We start from the raw sequence: 20,111 nt of genomic DNA, 5'->3' as shown, positions 1-20,111 counted from the left end.
GCTCCAAGTTGGGCTGGTAGAGGGCATGAAGCCCTCTGTCGCCTTGAGGGACTCCTCCTGGCTGATCTGGGTCAGGCTGCCCCGCCCTCACCTATACACACCTGGGCTCCTTCGGCAATAGCTTCTGCGGTCCACCCATGGGCAGGCACAAACTCCAGGGCTGCCGTCAGGATGCGGTCCTGCAATTGCTCCTCACTCTCGTGGTCCTCCTCCTCCTCCCCGCTCTGGTCAGTGTATCTGAAATGTGGGAACAGTGCCCAGCACACTTTATCTCACTCTCTATCGCCTGGAGTGCAAAATGGGCCTGACCAGAAGCCATAGGCTCTGGGTCTCCTCTAAGCACATGCTGGCAGGACATTTACTTCTGTTAGCATGAATGTCGCACTGCCAGCACAGTAAACATCCCATCATCCTTCCCCTGACACACAGCCAAAGAAAAGGGACCAAGTGAGTTGAGGTCTCGTGACATGAAGGCAACGTTCCCATAGCACACTGGGCTTCCCTGTTTCCAGCCCTCAGCACACTGTGCTCAGAGTTTCGTTCCCAGTATTTGCAGCAGACTGTAACTCCGTGCCCCCATAAGGTAGAGACAATAGTGTATCATTTATAGGGCTGACACATGGTAGATTCTCAAAAAAATATTTGTTGAATTGAAATGAAAAGATTTTCATTAGGAAACCAGAAAAAGATGAAGAAGAACACTCTAACTTCACATCGAGGAACATTCGATTTTCAATGGTAGGATTAGGAAGAAAAATCAAATCTAGTGGAAAGGTAAATCATTATTATCTTTTTGAAAGGTAATTTGGCCTCACATATGTAAGAAGACTTAAATGTAAATCTCTTTTGACTCAGTGCTCCCATCTTTAAGGAAAGTTGACACAGTTTATCACATAATCTTTCATATAACTAAAGGAAACCTAAATAGTCATCAATTTAGGACAGGTTAAATAGATTTTGGCCCATTCCTTCCTGGAATGTTATACAATCACTAAAATAAACTGTGAGGGGTTATTAAAAGTGTACTGTTGAGCTGGGCATGGTGGCGCACACCTGTAATCCCAGCAGCTTGGGAGGCTGAGGCAAGAGGACTGTTGAGTTCAAAGCCAGCCTCAGCAATTTAGTGAGGTCCTAAGCAACTCAGTAAAACCCTGTCTCTAAATAAAATATAAAAAAAGGGCTGGGGATGTGACTCAGTGGTTAAGTGCCTCGGGATTCAATCCCCAGTACCAAAAAAAAAAAGTTACTGTGGAGTGAAAAAACAGGTTCTGAATAGCATATAGAATGAAATCAATCATTTACTATATACACAGATTTATGAAACATGCTTAGAGAAATACCTGAAGGCAAAAATGTCAGCAGGGTTATCTCTATGTGGGGTTTCAGGTAATTTTTGCAACTTCTCTGTATTGTTCAGATGTTTTAGAAAGCACGGGCACCATCTTTATAAAAACAATAGGTTCTTTTCAAAGACAGCTGACAGAAGGTGAGGAGGGGGATGGACAGGAGCCTGAGCCAGGAAGGGACAGATAGAACCAAGCAGGCAAGGTAGCCACAGACAGGTGGGTTCTGGTGCCTACCTGGGAGGTATGCGAGGAGACTCTACATCGGGTTTTTGTGCCCCTGGTGGCTCAGAATGCTGCTGAGAAAAAGATGGGGGAGGCTGTTGCTTCTGCTCCTCGGAAGACCTGAACCCCAAAGCTGAAGCATGGAAGGCACGTGGCACCAGGAGTGTTTGGCAGCGGGACACTGAAACAGAAACTGGGCTGTCAGGATCTTGCATCAAAGAAGACCCTTTGAAACCTAGAGATGCTAAAAGAATGGGGTTGATGGGCTGGGGATGTGGCTCAAGCGGTAGCACGCTCGCCTGGCATGCGTGCGACCCGGGTTCGATCCTCAGCACCACATACAAACAAAGATGTTGTGTCCACTGAAAACTAAAAAAATAAAATAAATATTAAAAAAAAAAAAAAAAAAAGAATGGGGTTGAGGAAATATAGGGCAGAAACACCTCGACAACCACTTATCCAAGTGTTGGATCACACGCAAAAATCTTGGGTAAAATGGAACCTTGCGACATGATGTGTTGGCAAAAACAGTGAGCCAGGAGGAAAATCCTACCTGGCTTCTGGGCCTGTATCTGCATTTGTCAGCTGTGTGGTAATGGCAAACCATTTCACCTCACTGGACAGATTCCAAAATTTTCCTTTCTGCAAAGTTGTTATTGATTAAAATCTGTCCCAAATCCTTTAATTAGTGTCTGGCTTTGTTTATCTTTGACAGATCTTTTGTTGTTATTGCCTAGTATTATTACATTAGCAAACTATCAAGCCACTGGTGCATGGCACAAGTCCGTAATTCTAGCCACTAAGGAGGCTGGGGCAAGAGGATTACCAGTTTGAGGCCAGCCTGGGAAATGGAGACCAAAAAAACCCCTCCAAATCACTATTGTTTTGTTGATGGATACCTGGGATGATTCAAATTTTGACTGTTATGATTAAATGATTATGCATATACTTGTACAAACCTTTTTGTACACACATGCTTTCAATTCTTTTGGATAAATATCTTAAGGGTAGGTCATAGGCATTACTTTTACTAAACATATTACTAGAAATTTGTATAAAAATGACAAAAAGGCACTCATTAAAAAAATCTATAGAATTCAGGGAACAATGAATTCAAAAGAAACAGAATCAGTATCTCTCCCTCATTCATATATATATCTTAGTGGATAAACAGAAGTATCCATAAAACTTTGAAAAAGAGGAAGATTCCAAAATATGTCGGGAATTACTGCAGCTCATGAGAAAATTTTAGGTGAAATGCCAAAGAATATTTCATTAGCTATATATTTATGTTAATGGGTCAATCCATACTATGTTCTATTTGTGGCAAATGATATCAGTTTTCCATTTATGACAGTGATATAAAGTAAATGTCTATTTTTAGGATACTCAGATGTAGAAATAAAATACTGTGCACATAGCGGCAAAGGTGGTAAAGAGAATGTCACAGAATTAGTGAAGTGCTGGGGAAATGACTGACTTTTAGAAAGCAACAGACTGGACGCTCTCGGTCCAACTGTCCCTCAAGTGATCCGGTCTTGGGATCAAAGGCAATGGACTTGGGAATGGGTCCGCGGCTGACAGTTCTGCAACAGACGAGCGGCGTGATCTGGACTCACTCAACCCTCAGAGGCTCCGCGAACTCCGTGAAATGGGAGTGACAGTCCCTGCCCCGGGGCTCGCGCCCCTAACAGCTGCAAACTGGAGACCGAAGCGGTTAAACGGACCGTTCAAGCTCGAAAAGCTGGCGACTCCGCGCCGATGTCCTTCATCTCACCTTGCTCGCGGGCCGCCACGACGGCCTCTTCCGCCCCCCACCCAGGCCAAGCCGACCTCACTCCCCATCCCAGTTCTTCCCCGCTCCCGGGCTCGGCCGCTCCCTCACCGGGCAAGCACCGCAGCTGTAGGAACCTCCAGCCTGCCTTGCCCAGCACACCCGACGCTGCCGCCGCCGCCGCCATCTTGGGAGCGGGCACGCACGCCGACGACTTGACGTAAAGGGAAACGCCAGGTCGGCTGCGCAGCCGCTCTGCCCTCTTGACACCGCGGAGCCTCCCCCTCTCGCGAGAAGCACGAGACCCGGAGCCGGCGAGCGCTGAGAGCTGGGGAGCCAGCCCTAGCTGTAGGTGAGCGCACTCGGAGCAACCTGAACGCCCGACATTCTCCAACGGCCTCTCCCGCCACCTCCATGACCCACATCCTCCCATTTCCTATTTCCAGCCTCGTGCCCAGGTAGGAATGTAGCCAAGGCCGCCCCGTGGAGAACCCCGGCGGCGGCGGGCTTATGCCTTGGGAAGCAGAGGGCCGAGCCCGGTCCCGGACCTACTGGCCTGGGCTCTTGACGCTGTGGCTCCCTGTCCTTCCTGGGTTGCCTCGTTCGTCGCTCAGCCGCCCCCGGGCACTGATCGCTGAGGTGGGAAGGACCTGAGCTCGGGCGGGGAGACGGAGTCTGAGACCCGGTTCTACCTCTTAGCCAACTGTTGTGACCTTGGGTCCCATTTCTCCGAAGTTTGCGTCTCTGAAGGTGCCAGGCAGCGGAGCGCGAAAGCTTGGGGCTCCATAAGCCAAGAGATGAAATTTGAACCTGTGATTTGTCTGAACCTCTCAAGATATTGAGTCTTCCTCAAACTTGCCAGATAGGACGAATCTTCTAGGATGCTTGTTAAAACGAACACCCCAGTCTTGGTCCTCGAGAGTTGTTATGGTGTCTAGGCGGCAGTCTTGCTTTACCAAGTGCCGAGGGTGGCTTGTAGGATCTGCAAGTTTGGGAGAAGTTGATTGTGTTGCTTCTGGAATTACTAACTGGCCAGGCAATGGCCTGATGGCTCGAGGAGGTCACAGTGTTGTCATTAAAAAATGTAAATGCAGAGCACCTCAGTGGGGAATCATAAGGGTAGGCTAATAGGAAGAAGTAAATGATTTTTGGTTAGGGGTAATTATAGGAGCATGCAATTATGTAAATTTTGTGTTTGCAGATTAGGCCCCATCTTTTTTTTTTTTTTTAATCTGCTTAAATTGTGTTTTGCACGGCCCTTGGCACAGGCCTGTAATCCCAGCGACTGGGGAGGTTGATGCAGGAAATCTCAAGTTCCATACCAGCCTCAGCAATTTAGCAAGGCCCTCTATCAAAAATTAAAGGATTCAGGGTGTAGCTCAGTGGCAAAGGGCCACTGGGTTCAGTCCGAAGTACCCCCCAAATTTAAAAAGTTGTATGTACACACCCAGCAACTAGGTTTTTTTTTTTTTTTTTTTTTTAAATATCTTGCTCTCCCCTGCATGGGTGATGGGGGAAGGGGATGAGACCCCTGGGCCAAAATTCTACAAATTTTAGATCCATATCTCTAAATTTAGGTAAAGGAATACTGATCTCTCTCTGAGGCTTTGTTTCTTTTTGTTTATATTTTGCTCTGTGGGTCCCACTATGTTGCAAGTGATCCTATTTACCTCAGTCTCCAGGTGGATGGGACTGTAGGCCTGTGCTCTGCTGGGCTTTGTTTTCTTTATTTCCTTCTTTTTTTGGCTTTATTTATTTAAATAATTTATGCATGCTAGGGATTGAACCCAGGGGTGTTTAAGCACTGAGCCACATCCCCAGCCCTTTTTTAATATTTTATTTTTGAGATCAGGTCTCGCTGAATTCCTCAGGGCTTCACCAAGTTGTTGAGGCTGGTTTTGAGCTTGAGATTTCTCCTCTCTAGCCTCTGAGATTACAGGCATGTAATCCTTCTTAAGAGGGTCCAAATGCCTCAAGATTTGGATAGTGTAAAAATAAGCAAGTATGTTCTCAGACGTTTGCTTTTATTTCCTGCCGTTTTAGTAAAGCCCTGGATATGTGTGTCAGCAGTCATTTGGAGAGTTATCTAATAAGCAAGGTCAATGATGTGACAATGACTTCTATTCCACTTCTTTAGTTATGAAATGGGCCCTGAGTCAGCTCCTAAGTATGTTGACTGAATTTTTTTTCCTTATCTTTTTTTTTTTTACATATATAAAGATAAATTCACAACAGTAACACAAAGCTTATGAGGAAAAGTATCACACTTCTGTTTTTTAGATATATAAAAGAACACAGTCTCCTATTTTATGCAGAAAACACCAACTGAAAGTAGGATCTATGCCTATTTGTTAATATTTAGTAAATGTATTTTATGATCTCCCTTTTGCTGTAAGACTGTTTTGGGAGATATTTTTACATTTACATTTTTTACATTTTTCTAACTTACTGACAGTCCCACAAGGATACTAAGATGTCATGAAGTGTAACTCTCATACTAACCATGAAAAATAAGCTTCACATACTTCCCTGAGGAGTCCTAGCAAGTATGGCCAAGGAGGAAGAAAAAGGTTTTATAGGACTATCTAAAGCAAAGGCAAATGAACTAAGCCACAGGAGTGGGAGCCTAACGTACTTAGAACTTTTTTCTTTTTCTTTTCTTTTTTTTTTTCTTTTTTTTTTTTTTGGTACCAGGGATTGGACCCAGGTACCACTGAGCCACATTCCCAGCCCCTTTTTAATATTTTATTTAGAGACAGAGTCTTGCTGGGTTGCTTAGGGCCTCGCTAAGTTTTTGAGGCTGGCTTTGAACTTGCGATCCTTCTCCCTTAGCCTCTTGAGCCACTGTGATTACAGGCATGCAGTGCCCAGCTTAGAACATTATTTTATTGAACTCTGTATACCAGACCCTGGTGAGAACTTTGCACATTGTTTCCTTATTTCCCATAGCAGCCTTGCAAAATAGAAGTTACTGTTCTTTATTGATGAGAGATAAACTCAGGAAGGCTAATAACTTACCCATGGCCATGTACCTGATAAGACCCAGTGTAGATAGAACCCCACGGCCTTTATTTCTTTTTTTTTTTTCTTTATGGTGCTGGGGATCCAACCCAGGACCTTGTGTGCGTGCAAAGCAAGCACTCTACCAACTGAGCTACATCCCCAGCCCATATTTCTTATAACTTAACTGCCCAGCAATTTGTATTCTTGTCTTCTCTCACTGGTTCTTTTTTTGTCTTGTTTTGGTTTTTGCCAGTAATCAAAATCTGGACCTTGCACATGCTAGGCAAGTGCTCTATTACTGAGCTTCATTCCCAACCACTCCCAACCACTCTCCCTTACTGGTTCTTTTGTTGTTGTTGTTGTTACTGAGAATTGAACCTAGGAGTACTTAACCACTGAGCCACATCCCCAGCCCTTGCCTCCCAAGTGACTGGGATTACAGGCGTGTGCCACCATGCCCAGCCCCTGGCTGGTTCTTAAGTGTGAAACTGATCCTAAGTTACCATAAAGATTTTGCAAGAACTCTTCTTCAACATCATGTGACAATTAAAAGCTTAAACATTTTAGTTCTCTCTGGTATTCTTTTTAGGGATTTAAAAGCTGAAATTAAATGACTAAGGAATCCTGCCTGTCTGACACTTGGCATCCTTTTACTGACTGGGGTTTATAATCAGATCAGGATAACAAAGGGTTGGTGTTCACATGAAAACACCATAAAAGGCACAATAGAGAGAAAATGCAAACTTTTGGAATGGTAGAGCCAGATTATGAAGAGCCTGAATCCAGCAGGCTAAGCAGTGTTGATTTTGCTCTAGAAATTAAAACCTTTAATAACTCATTTCTGAAATGAGTAATAACATCAAAGCTCTATAGTGTTTAGGGAGGAACTCTGGTTAACATGATTTGTAGACACTGTTGGGTTTTTTATGCCTTTTTTTTTTTTTTTTCTTGGTACTGGGGATTGAACCCAGGGGTGTTTATCATTTCTGGTCCTTTTTTATTTCTTATTTTAAATTCTCACTACATCACACAGGCTGACCTTGAACTTGTGTGCTCAGTCAGCCTCCAGAGTTACTGGGATTATAGGCATGTGCCATTGTGCTTGGCTAGGAGACTATCATTTGAAGTACACACTTTTATTTTTTTATTTATTTAAAAAAATTTTTTTTAGATGTTGATGGACCTTTATTTTATTCATTTATTTATATGTGGTGCTGAGAATCGAACCCACGGCCTCACATGCTAGGCAAGTGCTCTACCACCAAGCCACAACTCCAGCCCCCTGAAGTACACATTTTTAAAGAAGGAATAGTGTAGTGGACAGGGCTTAAATTCAGCCCCAGAATGTCCGTGGTGGCATAATTGTCTCTGAGTCAACCACTTCTGCAGAAGCCAGAAGTGTTCCACATAAGATTAATCCATGCTTGACCTTCTACCACCTATTCTGTTTCATTTATTTGAGCTATTTTAAGTCAAATTTAGTGGCATTAATGTTTAAGTAAGGAGGAGCTGAGCAGCAACTCAGCTCTTGACCTATTTTCATTGTAAACACTGTATATACTTATCTGCATATCAAATGGAGGAGAAAGTTGACCCTTGGAGAGAAATTTCCATAGTTAAAGTACAGGAAATTCCAGCCCTTACTTTATCCACCTAATGCTTACTGGTTGTGTGAATTGTACATAGTTACCTGCCTCAGTTCCTTCTCTCTAAAATGACAGCAGTATTGTAACAGTGATCCAGTTTATGCTTTGAATATAACCCCTGCTGCTCTGCCACTGCAGCTTATTTTTAAAAAAGGATGTGTTACTTTCTCTTCCTTTTCTCCTGCTCCTCCCTAATCTCAGGGGAAATAGGATTATTTTTCTTCCCCCATCCCAGGCAGTTATCTGTCCTTGAGCACACACTCACCATAGAAATGAAGAAATCCAGACTTTGGGGATGGTACCAGAAGACCTCAGAAATGACTGTCTCCCAAATTAACAAGTGAATTACACTCCAGACAGAGAACACTGGCATGTAGCCTTTGAGTCACCTCTTTAAAAGCCCCCTGTTCCTGCTGATGGGCAGAATCACAGCTTCTGGGACAGGAGTCCCTTTGTTTCTCCTTTGCTAGCAAAGCAATAAACATTCTTTTTCCTTTTTCTCAAAACCATGTCATGTTATTGAATTGGCATCAGGGACAATGATTGAGCTTTTGGCAACAGTATCAGTTTAAGGCTGTTCTGAGGTCAGCTGAGATAATATATGTAGTGTTTTGAATAGTCTGGCAATATTAAATGTTAAAGACATAGTTGATACCATTGATTTTATAGATATGAATGAATTGAATTTTTATACTTTGATGAAAAAGAAAATATCGGTTATTTAATTTGTAAAATTTAGTGTATTCTCTTTTTTAGAAATAGTAAGCTGTGGTTGAGTTATATCTCCATTTATTTGCCTTCCTTGCTGAGTCACACTTCTGCCTAATTAATGCCCTTTGTGTTTTATAGTCTCTTCTTGCTGAGTTATCTCAAAAGAAATAATCTTCCTGCTGCCAACTTCTTACTTGAATCTAATCCCCTTTTCTTGACTCTGCCACATCAGGGTTCCCACCTCCTGCCTTGTTGGAGAATAAAGGGATTAGGAAGCCTTGAGGCCATGGGTTCATTTATTCAACTCCAGAATCTACAATAAGCTTTCTGATGATGTCAGCGTTCCTGGGTGGGAGGTTGGGAGTAGGTTGCCATTCTAATGGCGTTTGGGTTAAATTGCACTGCTGTCTCTGCTCAGTCCTGATTCTCTCTTGGCCAGTAGCTTTTAGGTCTGTCAACACATGAGGAATGGCCGATTTTGGGATCTCAGCTGGCCAGGCTGTGGCAGTGGTCTGGGATAAGTCATCCCCTGTGGAGGCTCTGAAAGATCTGGTGGATAAACTTCAAGTGTTAACTGGTGACAAAGGCCAAGTGTCGGTGGAGAACATGAGCCAGCTGTTGCAGTGTAAGTATGTAGCCTGCTGACTTCAGGGCTTCCAGGAGTTTCCACAGGAGTGCTACATGTCTGCAGTTCTGTGACATCCAAGTTTTTTGTTTGGGGTAGTACATGAAAGTAGTGGCCAATCACCTTTTTGTTTTTCACTTGAGATATGTAGTAGCCTTAGGAGTATAGTTGATTTTTATGTGTTCTTTTTCCTTAGTAGCTGTTCCACCTTTTTTTTTTTTTTTACTTTTTACTTTCTGAGCACATGAAAGAATATGAAATTACTGAGTCTGGAGGAGAGCAGGCAGAGCCTCATGCCTGCTTTGCTAGTGATGGTGGTTTAATTGTGCTCACTAGACCGGTAGGGTTTCACTGGCCTGGGCAGGAGGCGGAGCTTCTGTGGGGGCTTGGGAGGGGTTGGGAGGCTGCTTCAGGGTCTCAGGTGATGGCTGACTATCTTCCTTCTTTTCAGCTGCCCACAAGGAATCCAGCTTTGACGTTATCTTGTCAGGTGTAGTCCCAGGAAGTGTGACTCTGCACAGTGCTGAGGTTTTGGCTGAGATGGCCCGGATCCTTAGGCCTGGGGGATGTCTTTTCCTGAAAGAACCAGTAGAGACAGCTGTAGGTAAGGAAATCTTCACTTGAAAAACTAGAGTGGGCGGGTTGATGGGCATGCTTGCTAAGTCTTTCTGAACAAGAGGTGCCATTTTGGAGATCAGTATTCTTGTCGCACAGCCTCTCATCAGGTATAAATTATTGATAAAGACTGAGGAAATAGATCAAAGAAATTCCAAACTTTGGCTGACCCAGTTGGTAATAAAACAGAAGGACACTTAACTACCACCTACAAATGGATGGGTCATTCAGCAGGTGAAAGGTCAAACTTTGGTATGTCTGTAGTGTGGAAAAGAGCACAATAAAAAGGAGTTGACTGATCTGTGTGTCAGTTTGTGTGGCTCAAGAGAAGTGTGCAGAGAGGAAAAGTCAGTCTCAAAAGTCTGTATATTTCTATTAATATTCTTGAAATAGCAAATTATAGCACAGAGAGCACATCTCAGTTTTCCAGGGAGGGAGAAAGTGCATGTGGTTTCCTGTAGGTAAGGAAGGATTTCTTCATATTTTGAGAAATGTTAGCCTGCACGAGATGAGATAAAGGGGTCCACAAACCTCCCTGAACATTTTTCCCCCTAGGAAAATTAAACCCAGGGCCTTACACTTGCTAGGCAAGCATTCCACAACTGAGCCACGTCCCCAGCCCAAATTTAATATATTTTATTATATTTTTTTTATTATTATTGTTATTTCAAAATACAAAGTTATTAGAATAACAACTGGAAGTCTGAGAGTGGTGAGGTAGATTTGAGTCATGTGAAATTAATGGCAGTGTCCAAGAAATAAAAACCTCCTTTTTGCTCAGGGGCGTAGCTGTCAGAGACCTTTAATTATGTATCTGATTTTTAGCATTTTCCCCTGGTCTTTCAATCAAAATGTGAGGATTTACTTAATCAAATAAAATAATAGAAATGAAAGGATTTGGAAATGTATAAAAGTATCCATTACTTTTATGGAACTAGCAGACATTCTTTGCTGGATGACTAAATATAGTGTTTATGACAGAACTTTAATTTTTAAATTAAAATGCTGTTACTGCACTCTGTACACCTTGGACTCTGGGGCTGGGCCTGCTGACTTGCATGGGGAGAGCCTCTAGTATTTTTCCTGCTCTGACCTATTAACTGGGGATTTCCTCTTGGCAGATAAAGATAGCAAAGTGAAGACAGCGTCTAAACTGTGTTCAGCTCTCACTCTCTCTGGTCTTGTGGAAGTAAAAGAGGTATGCATTGTGTAGACAACCTTATTTGCTATGAATTTAAACCTTGGGTGGCCACATTGAGCCTGCTTGTTAGAATAATCAGGGGTCAGTATTGCAGGGAATGAAGAAACGAGTTCAGCCTTTCCATGGGTGGAGATATGTGCTGCCTAAAGGAGAAACGGCAGGCAGCAGAGCTCTTTGAAGAGACTCAGTAGGACCCATGGGGACCACTTGTTCTGGTCGCCCAGGAACTATTTGGTGGTGGTAGCAGTGTGGTGAGGAGAGAAGGTGACCTGCTGCTTCGGATCCATCTCTCAGTGGACACAAATCCTAGGCCTGGGTGAAACTCTGTCTTCTAGACAGCCTGCCACCACTCTGTCAGGCTGGTAAGAGTTGAGGGAATATCATGTTTGAGACCACTCAGCAGAGATGTTCCTGTGCAGCAGGGGTGTTTATATTTCCACACTCCTCTCTGATGCCAACATGGTCTTGGGTGTGGGAGAGGTAAATGTTATCCTGTGCTAGCTTATAGCTGATTTCTTATAGGCCTTAGATTGTTTTGCCATACTTGCTTATTTTTCCTTTTAAGATTTTCCATGTTTGATTTTAAAGTAATGAATGTTCATAAAGATTCAGTTTATACTGAAAAATATAAAATTTGAAAGTGAAATACCAGTCATTGCTCACACTCCCTCCCTCCTCAGAGGAAGCATTTTGTGCATCTGTTCAGAATTTCTCTTTTGTACTTACTACCATATGCATAAACTTCTTTTTTATGTAAATGATGTATGTCAGTGTAGTTTAGTCACTATATTTTTCCCATCTTTAAATATTTTTGACACTTATTCACCTTAGTATGTTTTCCCTTATTTTTGTGAATGATATAACAGTACTCCATGCCACAGATGGACTATGATTTAACCATTCAAAAATTAGTGGACCTAGAGCTGGCACCCTGGCCCGTTTTTTCCTACCTTTACTATCTGCTCTACTTCTCAAGGAATATAGAAAGGATTCCTTTCCTCTTTTCTTCTTTTTTTTTAATATTTTTTTTTTAGTTGTAGATGGACACAATATCTTTATTTATTTATTTTTATGTGTTGCTGAGGATCGAACCCAGTGCCTCACATGTGTGAGGCAGGCGCTCTACCACTGAGCTACAGCCCCAGCCCTCCCCTTTCTCTTTTAGGATATAAATTTCTGCTATCTTCACTGTGAATAGGCTTCTCTGTTATTCAGCAGGACCGTGTCTAATTCATCTTTTTTTTTTTTTTGTTTTTAATTTTTATTTTTTATTGGTTGTTCAAAACATTACAAAGCTCTTGATAATTCATCTTTGTAATCATAATTATTAAACACAAAGACTAGCATAATGCCTTGAACCTAATTTTCATAAGTACTTTAAAACTTTCCAAAGGTAGACTCTCAAAGCAAACATGCCAACAAAACTATAGTTTAGGGTTCTGATCAGTGAACCTGAATGTGTCATGAAAAGTGACGTTAGGCTAGGCATAGTGGGCCATGCCTGTAATCCCCACCACTCAAGAGGCTGAGGCAGGAGGATCACAAGTTCTAGGTAAGCCTCATCAGCTTATTGAGGCCCTAAGCAACTTAGACCAAGTCTCAAAATAAAAAATAAGTTAAAAGGTCTGGGAATGTGGCTCAGTGGTTAAAAGCCTCTGGATTCAGTTCTCAGTACCAAACAAAAAAGATTGATGTTCCCTTCTGCTATTATATACTTAATACACAGGACGAGTGTTTAACCCTGTGTGGATGAACATAGTAAAACGTTTGATAGAAAGTGTGTGGACTAATTCCTTTGATATCTTGAATTCCAGCTGCAGCGGGAGTCCTTGAGCCCTGAGGAGAAGCAGTCTATCCAGGAACATCTGGGCTGCAGCAGTGAGAGCCTGCTCTCTGTTCAGATCACAGGCAAAAAGCCAAACTTTGAAGTGGGTTCTTCCAGTCAGCTTAAACTTTCTACCACCAGAAAGTCTCCTTTGGGTAAGTCTGGCCTGGGTACATTCTTCTGTGTGACTGGGGCAGGGAAACATGTTAGAAATTGGGTGAGCGATCTAAATATTTTTAGAAGATTATTCCTTTAATTTTTGTCATTTCCAGAGCACAGAATGCTCAAATATTTCTATTCTGGGTGTATCAGGATACAGACCTGATATAATACATAAATATTGTCTAGCTCAGCCCCTTCTGCACAGAGGACATTGAGGCTTCCTCATTCCGGAGGCTGGAGTCACGTAGCTAGTCAGTGAAGTCTTTTTAGGCCCCAGAGATATGGGGTATGCTATTTCTCCTCATGGCAATAGCAATAGAGATATGATACCCAGTTTCTGTTCCCACAGCTTTTTTTGTATGCCTATTAAGTCAGCTTTTCTAACTTTGAGGGTCCTATAATACCTTTTTTTTTTTTTTTTTTTTTGGTGCTGGGGATTGAACCCAGGGGTGCGTCACCGCTGAGCTACAGTCTTAGCCCTTTTTTTATTTTGAAAGAGGCTCTAAGTTGCTGAGTGTTTTGCCAAATTGCTGAGGCTGGCCTTAAATTTGTAATCTTCCTACCCCAGCTTCCCAAATTGCTGGCATGTGTCACCATATCCAGCCCTGTCATTATTTTCAATGTCTGAGTTTCTGTCCCAGCTATGAGAAATACAAAATTTGATCGGTATTTACTGGCACATCCGTGTAGCACACTTTTGACTGCCTAGTCTAAATCTTAGGAAATCCTTTGGAATCTGACTTTTGGATTCATAGTTCTAATGGGTGGACACAATTAGACGATGGAAAGTCTGAGCACCTCATTGTAACATCAATCCCTGGGGAGTACGCTTGCCCTAAAAGCCTTTCTGAGATTTTCCCCCTCTCAGTCCCAGGCCTTAGCCCTCTCAGCCCTTCCTTGCCTTCTTCTGACCTAGACAGAGAATCAGGAGGTGTGAGGGGTGTCTGCCAACTGTGATAGCTTGCCACCAATAGCTCTAGTGCATATTTTCTTAAATAGCAGTTTAGGTGAGGTTAGGTTTTGCTATTTATGAATTCTGACAGATTTCTCATTTAATTCTCAAAATAGATAAAGGAAACTCGGTTTAGCTCCATGTTATAGGGGTGGGAACCAAGATAAAAAGGAGAAGCAATGTATTTGTATTTATGACCTCATATAGCAGGCCTAAGTCTAAATCTGTTTTCACAGGTATAAAATTAGGATGACAAAAACCTCACAAGGTTGTGAGCAAAATTGAGTTGATGTATATAAAGTGTTGTTGTAGTGTCTGGAACAAAGGACGTGCTAAACAAATGGCTTCCAAGGTCATGCCTCTTGTATAAGTGGTCAAGCTGGACCCAAACTCTGCTCTTCTCAGAAGAGTCCAGTAGTTCTCTACAGAGTCCATAGAAAGCACTTGAGTGGCCAGGTGCAGTGGTACATGCCTGTAATCCCAGTGACTCAGGAGCCTGAGGCAGGTGGAGCACAAGTTGAAGGCCAGTCTCAGCAACTTAGTGAGGCCCTCAGCTACTCAGTGAGACCCTGTCTCTAAATAAAATACAAAATAGGGCTGGGGATACGGCTCAGTGGTCAAGTGCCCCTGAGTTCAATCCCTGGTCCCCTGCCCCCGTCCTCACCCAAAAAAAGGAAGTGCTCACATCTACGAGTAGTTTGTTGCTGTTTATGGAACTCTTTTTCTTTTATTGGTTGGATTCAGTGAAACCTGCTGTGGACCCTGCCACTGCCAAGCTCTGGACCCTCTCAGCCAATGACATGGAGGACGAGAGCATGGTGAGTTGGCACTATGGTCACTTGGCCTCCTCCTTCCAGGCACCACTTTGGGTGTAAACAATTATAGTTTGGAGTGACCATTCTGGACCTGTAGGTATGAACGTATTCAAAGTCCAGCATTGTGGTTGTGCCTGTCATTGGAGTCTTTGATTTCAAGGGCACTCCCTGTTGGTGGCATTTTAAATTATTTTTTACTATCTCTTTTCCCCACAGATTTTCTTATTCTCATTTATGTGATACATCATACACTTATGTGAACATGTGTAAACCAAAAAAAAGAGTTTGTGAGCTAAAATGTTTTTATTGGCCCTTTTGGACAAGTCACTGTATGTTCACTGTCTTAAAAGCAATACTTTAAGCTGGCTTTGCTGCTGCATGCCTGTAATCCCAGCTACTCAGGAGGCTGAGGCAGGAGGCTGCAAGACCAGCCTCAACAACTTAAGACCATATCTCAAAATCAAAAGGACAAGGGATATAGCTCAGTGGTAGAGCACTCCTGGGTTCAGTCCCCAGTACCAAAAGGAAAAACACCAAAAACAGTCCTTGCAAACATTGATCAGCTCTGTCTATAATAAAGTTCTTTATTTCTGTGCTTCCATGATTAAAGTTAAAGTAATGGTTAGCATGGGTCCTAGTTCACACCTTCATAGAACTTACAGACCCACTGTGTGCTTGTTTACAAAGAATTACACAAATACATGTGTAATCATTTGACTTTGGACTTATGTGGAAAATATTTCACTCCCTTTTTCCCGTGGCTCTTCCTACACTGGACTAAGTGTAACCCTTCTCTCTGCCCTGCCTGCTTCCACCCTTCCTACAAGTGCACGTATTCTCTACGCATTGCTGGCAGTCTTGCAGGAATTTCTCATGTAATTAGTTCCCAATTCCCTTACATCCTGGTGCATTTTTGTGAACAGTTGGCCTCTTGAGTGTGTGGTCTGGTTGAGCATGACGACCAACCCGAGGAGGACAGGGTGAACGGTGCACATTTGCTCTCACAGCCTGTGATTACTTCAACTTTTTATTAGAGAGACCATGTCGGTGTCACTAATTGCTTTGAACATTCCAGGATCTCATTGACTCAGATGAGCTACTGGATCCAGAAGATTTGAAAAAACCAGATCCTGCTTCCCTACGGGCTGCTTCTTGTGGGGAAAGAAAAAAGAGGAAGGCTTGTAAGAACTGGTAAGTGCTGGAGTAAGTTGTCACAGTGTCATACTCTTTAAAACATGCTTACTGTGAAATGCGTATTCTATAAGGCATGTATTAAATAGGTGCATTTTAAAGAATAATGAACACCCATGTATTGATCACCCAGTTTAAGGAAGAGAAATATTTACTGTTACCTCAGCTGCATCTTCTTTCCCACAAGAGGTTACTATTCTCCTGAGTTTGTGTTAATCATTTCTACTTTTTAATTAGGGCATAATTAATTGTATAGAACAATGGGTTCCATTGTGGCATATGTGCATATAACACTTTGATCATATTTACCCATCTGGTTTTTGGTTTTGTCGTTGTTGTTTTGTAGTTGTAGATGGATGGCGTGCCTTTGTTTCATTTTTATGTGGTGCTAAGGATCGAACCCAGTGCCTCACACATGCTAGGCAAATGCTCTGCCACTGAGCCATAACCCCAGCCCCCGAATGTGGGTTTTTTGATAGTTGACCGCCTATGTGTGAAAATCTCCGTGTGATATTGTTGAAAGAACTGAGTAGAAAGCCCACTCTGACTGTAAAGGACAGGTCAGTATTGAGCATGACATGGAGGCTCCCCAGGAAGGTCAGCTGAACAGGGTCTTGGGTCATGGATTATTTGGTGTCAGCCTCTTTAAAAATCTAGAAGAGCCCCTCTGGAAGTGAGGAAGAGTCCTGAGAGAATTGAAGGGAACCGAGGCCACAGTGTGGTGAGCATTGGGCAGGGTTCAGGAGGTGCAGTTAATAATGGGGGTGGGGAGGCTGCTGCAAGCTTGCTGCAGCCCACGCTCTACTTTCGGGAGTGGGTCAAAGCAGAGGTGAGTGTCCTCAGTGGTTCCGGGCCTCAGAGTGTGTGTGTGGCGGGGCGGGAGGGAGTTAAATGTTACCAGCCCATGTTTGAAGTAAGCCAGGGACAGAAACCTGGCTGGCCTCACAGTCACATAACGCTGTGATGGTAGCAGGGAGCATGGGGACGGCAGCCTTCGGCGTGTCTGTCTTCATGTGACTGTCACAGAACTGACATCCTGACCTCCCACTTCACTGTCCTGAGGAGTCCTTCCTGCTCCTGTCCTTCCTCTTTCTTGTTTTTGTTTTGTGTGTGTGTGTGTGTGTCAGTGGAGTGAATTCTTCGGTAGTACTTTTTGAAATCCTACTTAGAAGGTAAGTTTTGCTTAAGACTTTGTATGTATGAAAATGTCTTTTTCCTACTCTTGGATGATTGGTAATTTGGGTATAGAAATGTGGGCTGAAAATTATTATTTAGTTTTGTTGTTTTCTTTCTTCAGATGATTCTGATAAAATATCCCTGGGTTTTTCATGGTTAAGAGTGGCAGGCAAGGGGGCTGGATTTGTGGCTCAGTGGCTGAGCGCTTGCCTCGCATGCGTGGGGCACTGGGTTTGAACATCAGCACCACGTAAAAAAGATAAATAAATAAAGATATTGTGTCCATTTACAACTAAAACAATATTTTTTAAAAAATGGTGGGCAAGAGCTAGCTGGCTGCTCTGAGCCTGTAGGTGGATTTTGTATATATTGTAGTTGGTACAGTATATTTATTTCTATGTGGTGCTGAGGAAGGAACCCAGTACCGCACACGTGCCAGGCAAGTGCTCTACCACTCAGCCCCAGCCCCTGTAGGTGAATTTTATGAAGGGAAGCCAGGCAGGCCTTTGGGGGGACAGTCCAAACTCTTTATCTTTGAACCTTTCCCCTTTTAACCCTCTCAGGAGGATCTTCTTGGCACCACCCCCCTCACCCCCACCCACCCCCGCTCTGAAGGCAGTGCGAGATCTGCCAGGGCAGTGCCCTCTTCCTCTCTGCTTTGGTTTCCAGCTGCATCACAGTTGTCTCCTTTCCAGTTTTCTGTCATTGTGGCTCTAGTCTTTGCTGAAGTTTGGTGGGGTCGGAAGGAGAGTGAAACTGGGGTACCTGCTTCAGTGCATCTTCTGAACCTGCAAGCCTTGGTGTTGGTATTTTACAAGTAAATAGAACGGTGGTGAAACTCTTGGACTGTTGGCTGCAGGCTTTTTGAATTGTCAGTGATGTTTTGCTTTAAGTGTACAAGTTGCTTGTCACTTAAGAGTGAAGTAGAACTCCAGACTTTTCCCCTCTTGGATCTGCTTTGCACCATGATGGGCAGGCTGAGCAGTGGCGCCCTCTGTAGCAGGTGCTCCCCAGCACAGCCCCACCCACCTCCTGCTTCCCACCACCTCTCTCCCAGCAGCCCCCTGCCTGTGGCTGCTGTCTGCCTGACCTTGCAGGCATTTGAGTCGAAACCCTGGTAATGAGGAAAGTCTTTGAGCACATTTTGGTACTGTTATGGATTTGGACTTCCTGGATGGTGGCATATCTCATTCATCAGCAACTGTTTTCCCCTAGCACCTGTGGCCTTGCAGAAGAACTAGAAAAAGAGAAGTTACAGGAACAGAAGAATGCCCAGCCCAAGTCAGCCTGTGGAAACGTAAATATCGGGATCGTTACTCAGCATTTGCAAAACCCCCAGTGGTATCAGGCATCACCCTAAACTAAGCACAGACTGGCTCCACCTCTAAAGGATCACCTGTCAAGTGCTCTAGTACTGGGCCAGCATGGAAAGACGTGCGTGTTAGGTGGTTGTGGGAAGAGGCTGTCTCCCTACATGCTCACACATGGGGAGGACTCTGGTCACTTCTTACTTGGCATCCCTAGTCCTATTTACTTATTTATTTAAATTTGAGATAAGGTCTTACTAAGTTGCTGGGGCTGACCTCTAATTTTTGATCTTTCTCAGCTTCCCAAGTCACTGGGGTTATAGGTGTATACCTCCAGGCCCGGCTTGGCCCCTTTCTTTCTACAAGTCCACTCAGAGTGGGACTTGATGTTGTTCAGCCCTAGGGCTGAGCTTGGCTATGACTTGAACTGCTTAGAACATAGACATGTGGCTGGGCCTCGTGGCGCACACCTGTAATCCCAGCAACTCAGGAGGCTGAGGTAGGAGAATCGTAAATTCAGAGCCAACCTCAGCAACTTAGAGAGTCCCTAAACAATTTAGCAAGATCCTCTCTCAAAATAAAAAATAAAAATGGCTGGGGATGTGGCTCAGTGGTTGAGCACCCCTGTGTTCAATCCTAGTACAAAAAAAAAACTATAGCCATGACCTGTGAAAGGGTACTTAACTTAGCTATTATTTTTCATGCAACTAGAGATCTTAAAAATTACTAGTATTTGGGTCCCAGTCCCTCCTCCTGGCCCGCATCTCTGGGGTGAGCTGGCTCTTGGGTTCCCCTGCATGATTGCCTGTTCTCTCCTGACAGTGCTACCTGGGAGATGCGTTCCGCTGTGCCAGCTGCCCCTACCTTGGGATGCCAGCCTTCAAACCTGGCGAGAAGGTGCTGCTGAGTGATGGCAATCTTCACGATGCCTAGGAGGACCCATGGGACACATCTGCTCCTCCACCACCTCCTGTCCCTCAGATCCCACCACTGTGGCTCCTCCCACCTCCTTGGACTCTCTGGCTCTCCGTTGGAAATCCCTTTTCAGGGAGGGTGCTTGTAGACAGGGAAGCTGGCTGTGGGTGCAGTGGTGTGTAGTGCTGCTGTTTGTGTGCAAAGACCCAGGCTTGGTTGCCTGGCTTCCTGCAGGGGGGGGGCCTCTTTCCTCATCTAGTGTTAGGAGAAGGGAGCATGCCCAGAAGAGGCCCCCCTCCTGGTGTTACAGAAGCACTGACCAGACACTCTCGAGCCCAGACATCCTTGAGTGTCTGTGCTCTGGGACGAGCTCCAGGCCCTGCCCGTCCTAAGCTCAGTTACCCTGCCACGTACCTGTCTTCCCAAGTTGGTGGTTAACTTGATGTGCAGTTTTTAGTGACGAGTCAACTGTCTCATGTCTCAACACCAAAGGAGTCACTCACAGGTTACTGTGATCCCATCCCATGTCTCTCTACCCCTTCCCGCCCCCTCACTTTAGTGTTGCATCTGTGTCCCGTGTCATTTCTGTTCCTCTATAGGTATTAAACTTGCATACTTCTGTGTA

General features: G+C 43.9%; 2 protein-coding genes across 5 annotated transcripts in view; one reads left to right on the top strand and one right to left on the bottom strand.

The window, feature by feature from the left end:
- The window catches only part of Coq9 (coenzyme Q9), a 15,042-nt gene extending 11,443 nt beyond the window's left edge, over positions 1 to 3,599 (bottom strand). The window contains exons 1-3 of the mRNA XM_046435286.2: positions 3,454 to 3,599; positions 1,581 to 1,749; positions 102 to 237 (exon numbers count right to left, since the gene is read on the bottom strand). Coding sequence (XP_046291242.1) covers positions 102 to 237; positions 1,581 to 1,749; positions 3,454 to 3,529 — 381 coding nt within the window. The 5' untranslated portion in view covers positions 3,530 to 3,599. The remainder of the gene's footprint in view (positions 1 to 101; positions 238 to 1,580; positions 1,750 to 3,453) is intronic.
- On the top strand, positions 3,582 to 20,111 carry Ciapin1 (cytokine induced apoptosis inhibitor 1). 4 transcript variants are annotated; one of them, XM_046435289.2, is made up of 9 exons: positions 3,582 to 3,694; positions 9,145 to 9,327; positions 9,779 to 9,931; positions 11,064 to 11,140; positions 12,958 to 13,123; positions 14,827 to 14,900; positions 15,973 to 16,088; positions 18,480 to 18,561; positions 19,394 to 20,111. In XM_046435289.2, exons 2-9 carry the CDS (start codon positions 9,171 to 9,173, stop codon positions 19,502 to 19,504), a joined length of 936 nt encoding a protein of 311 aa, XP_046291245.1. In that variant the 5' UTR covers positions 3,582 to 3,694; positions 9,145 to 9,170; the 3' UTR covers positions 19,505 to 20,111. The 4 variants fall into 4 exon arrangements, with proteins under 4 accessions (XP_046291245.1, XP_046291246.1, XP_046291244.1 ...); XM_046435290.2 differs by having other exon boundaries at positions 3,591 to 3,694; positions 9,142 to 9,327; XM_046435288.2 differs by having other exon boundaries at positions 3,638 to 3,800; positions 9,142 to 9,327.

The sequence above is a fragment of the Marmota monax genome, unplaced genomic scaffold (assembly GCF_021218885.2).
Source record: "Marmota monax isolate L192 unplaced genomic scaffold, Marmota_monax_Labrador192_F-V1.1 WCK01_AAM20220418_F8-fsc00024, whole genome shotgun sequence".
NCBI classification, from domain to species: domain Eukaryota; kingdom Metazoa; phylum Chordata; class Mammalia; order Rodentia; family Sciuridae; genus Marmota; species Marmota monax.
The sequence above is the reverse complement of the archived record's forward strand: the minus strand, read 5'-3'. Positions and strand labels throughout refer to the sequence as shown.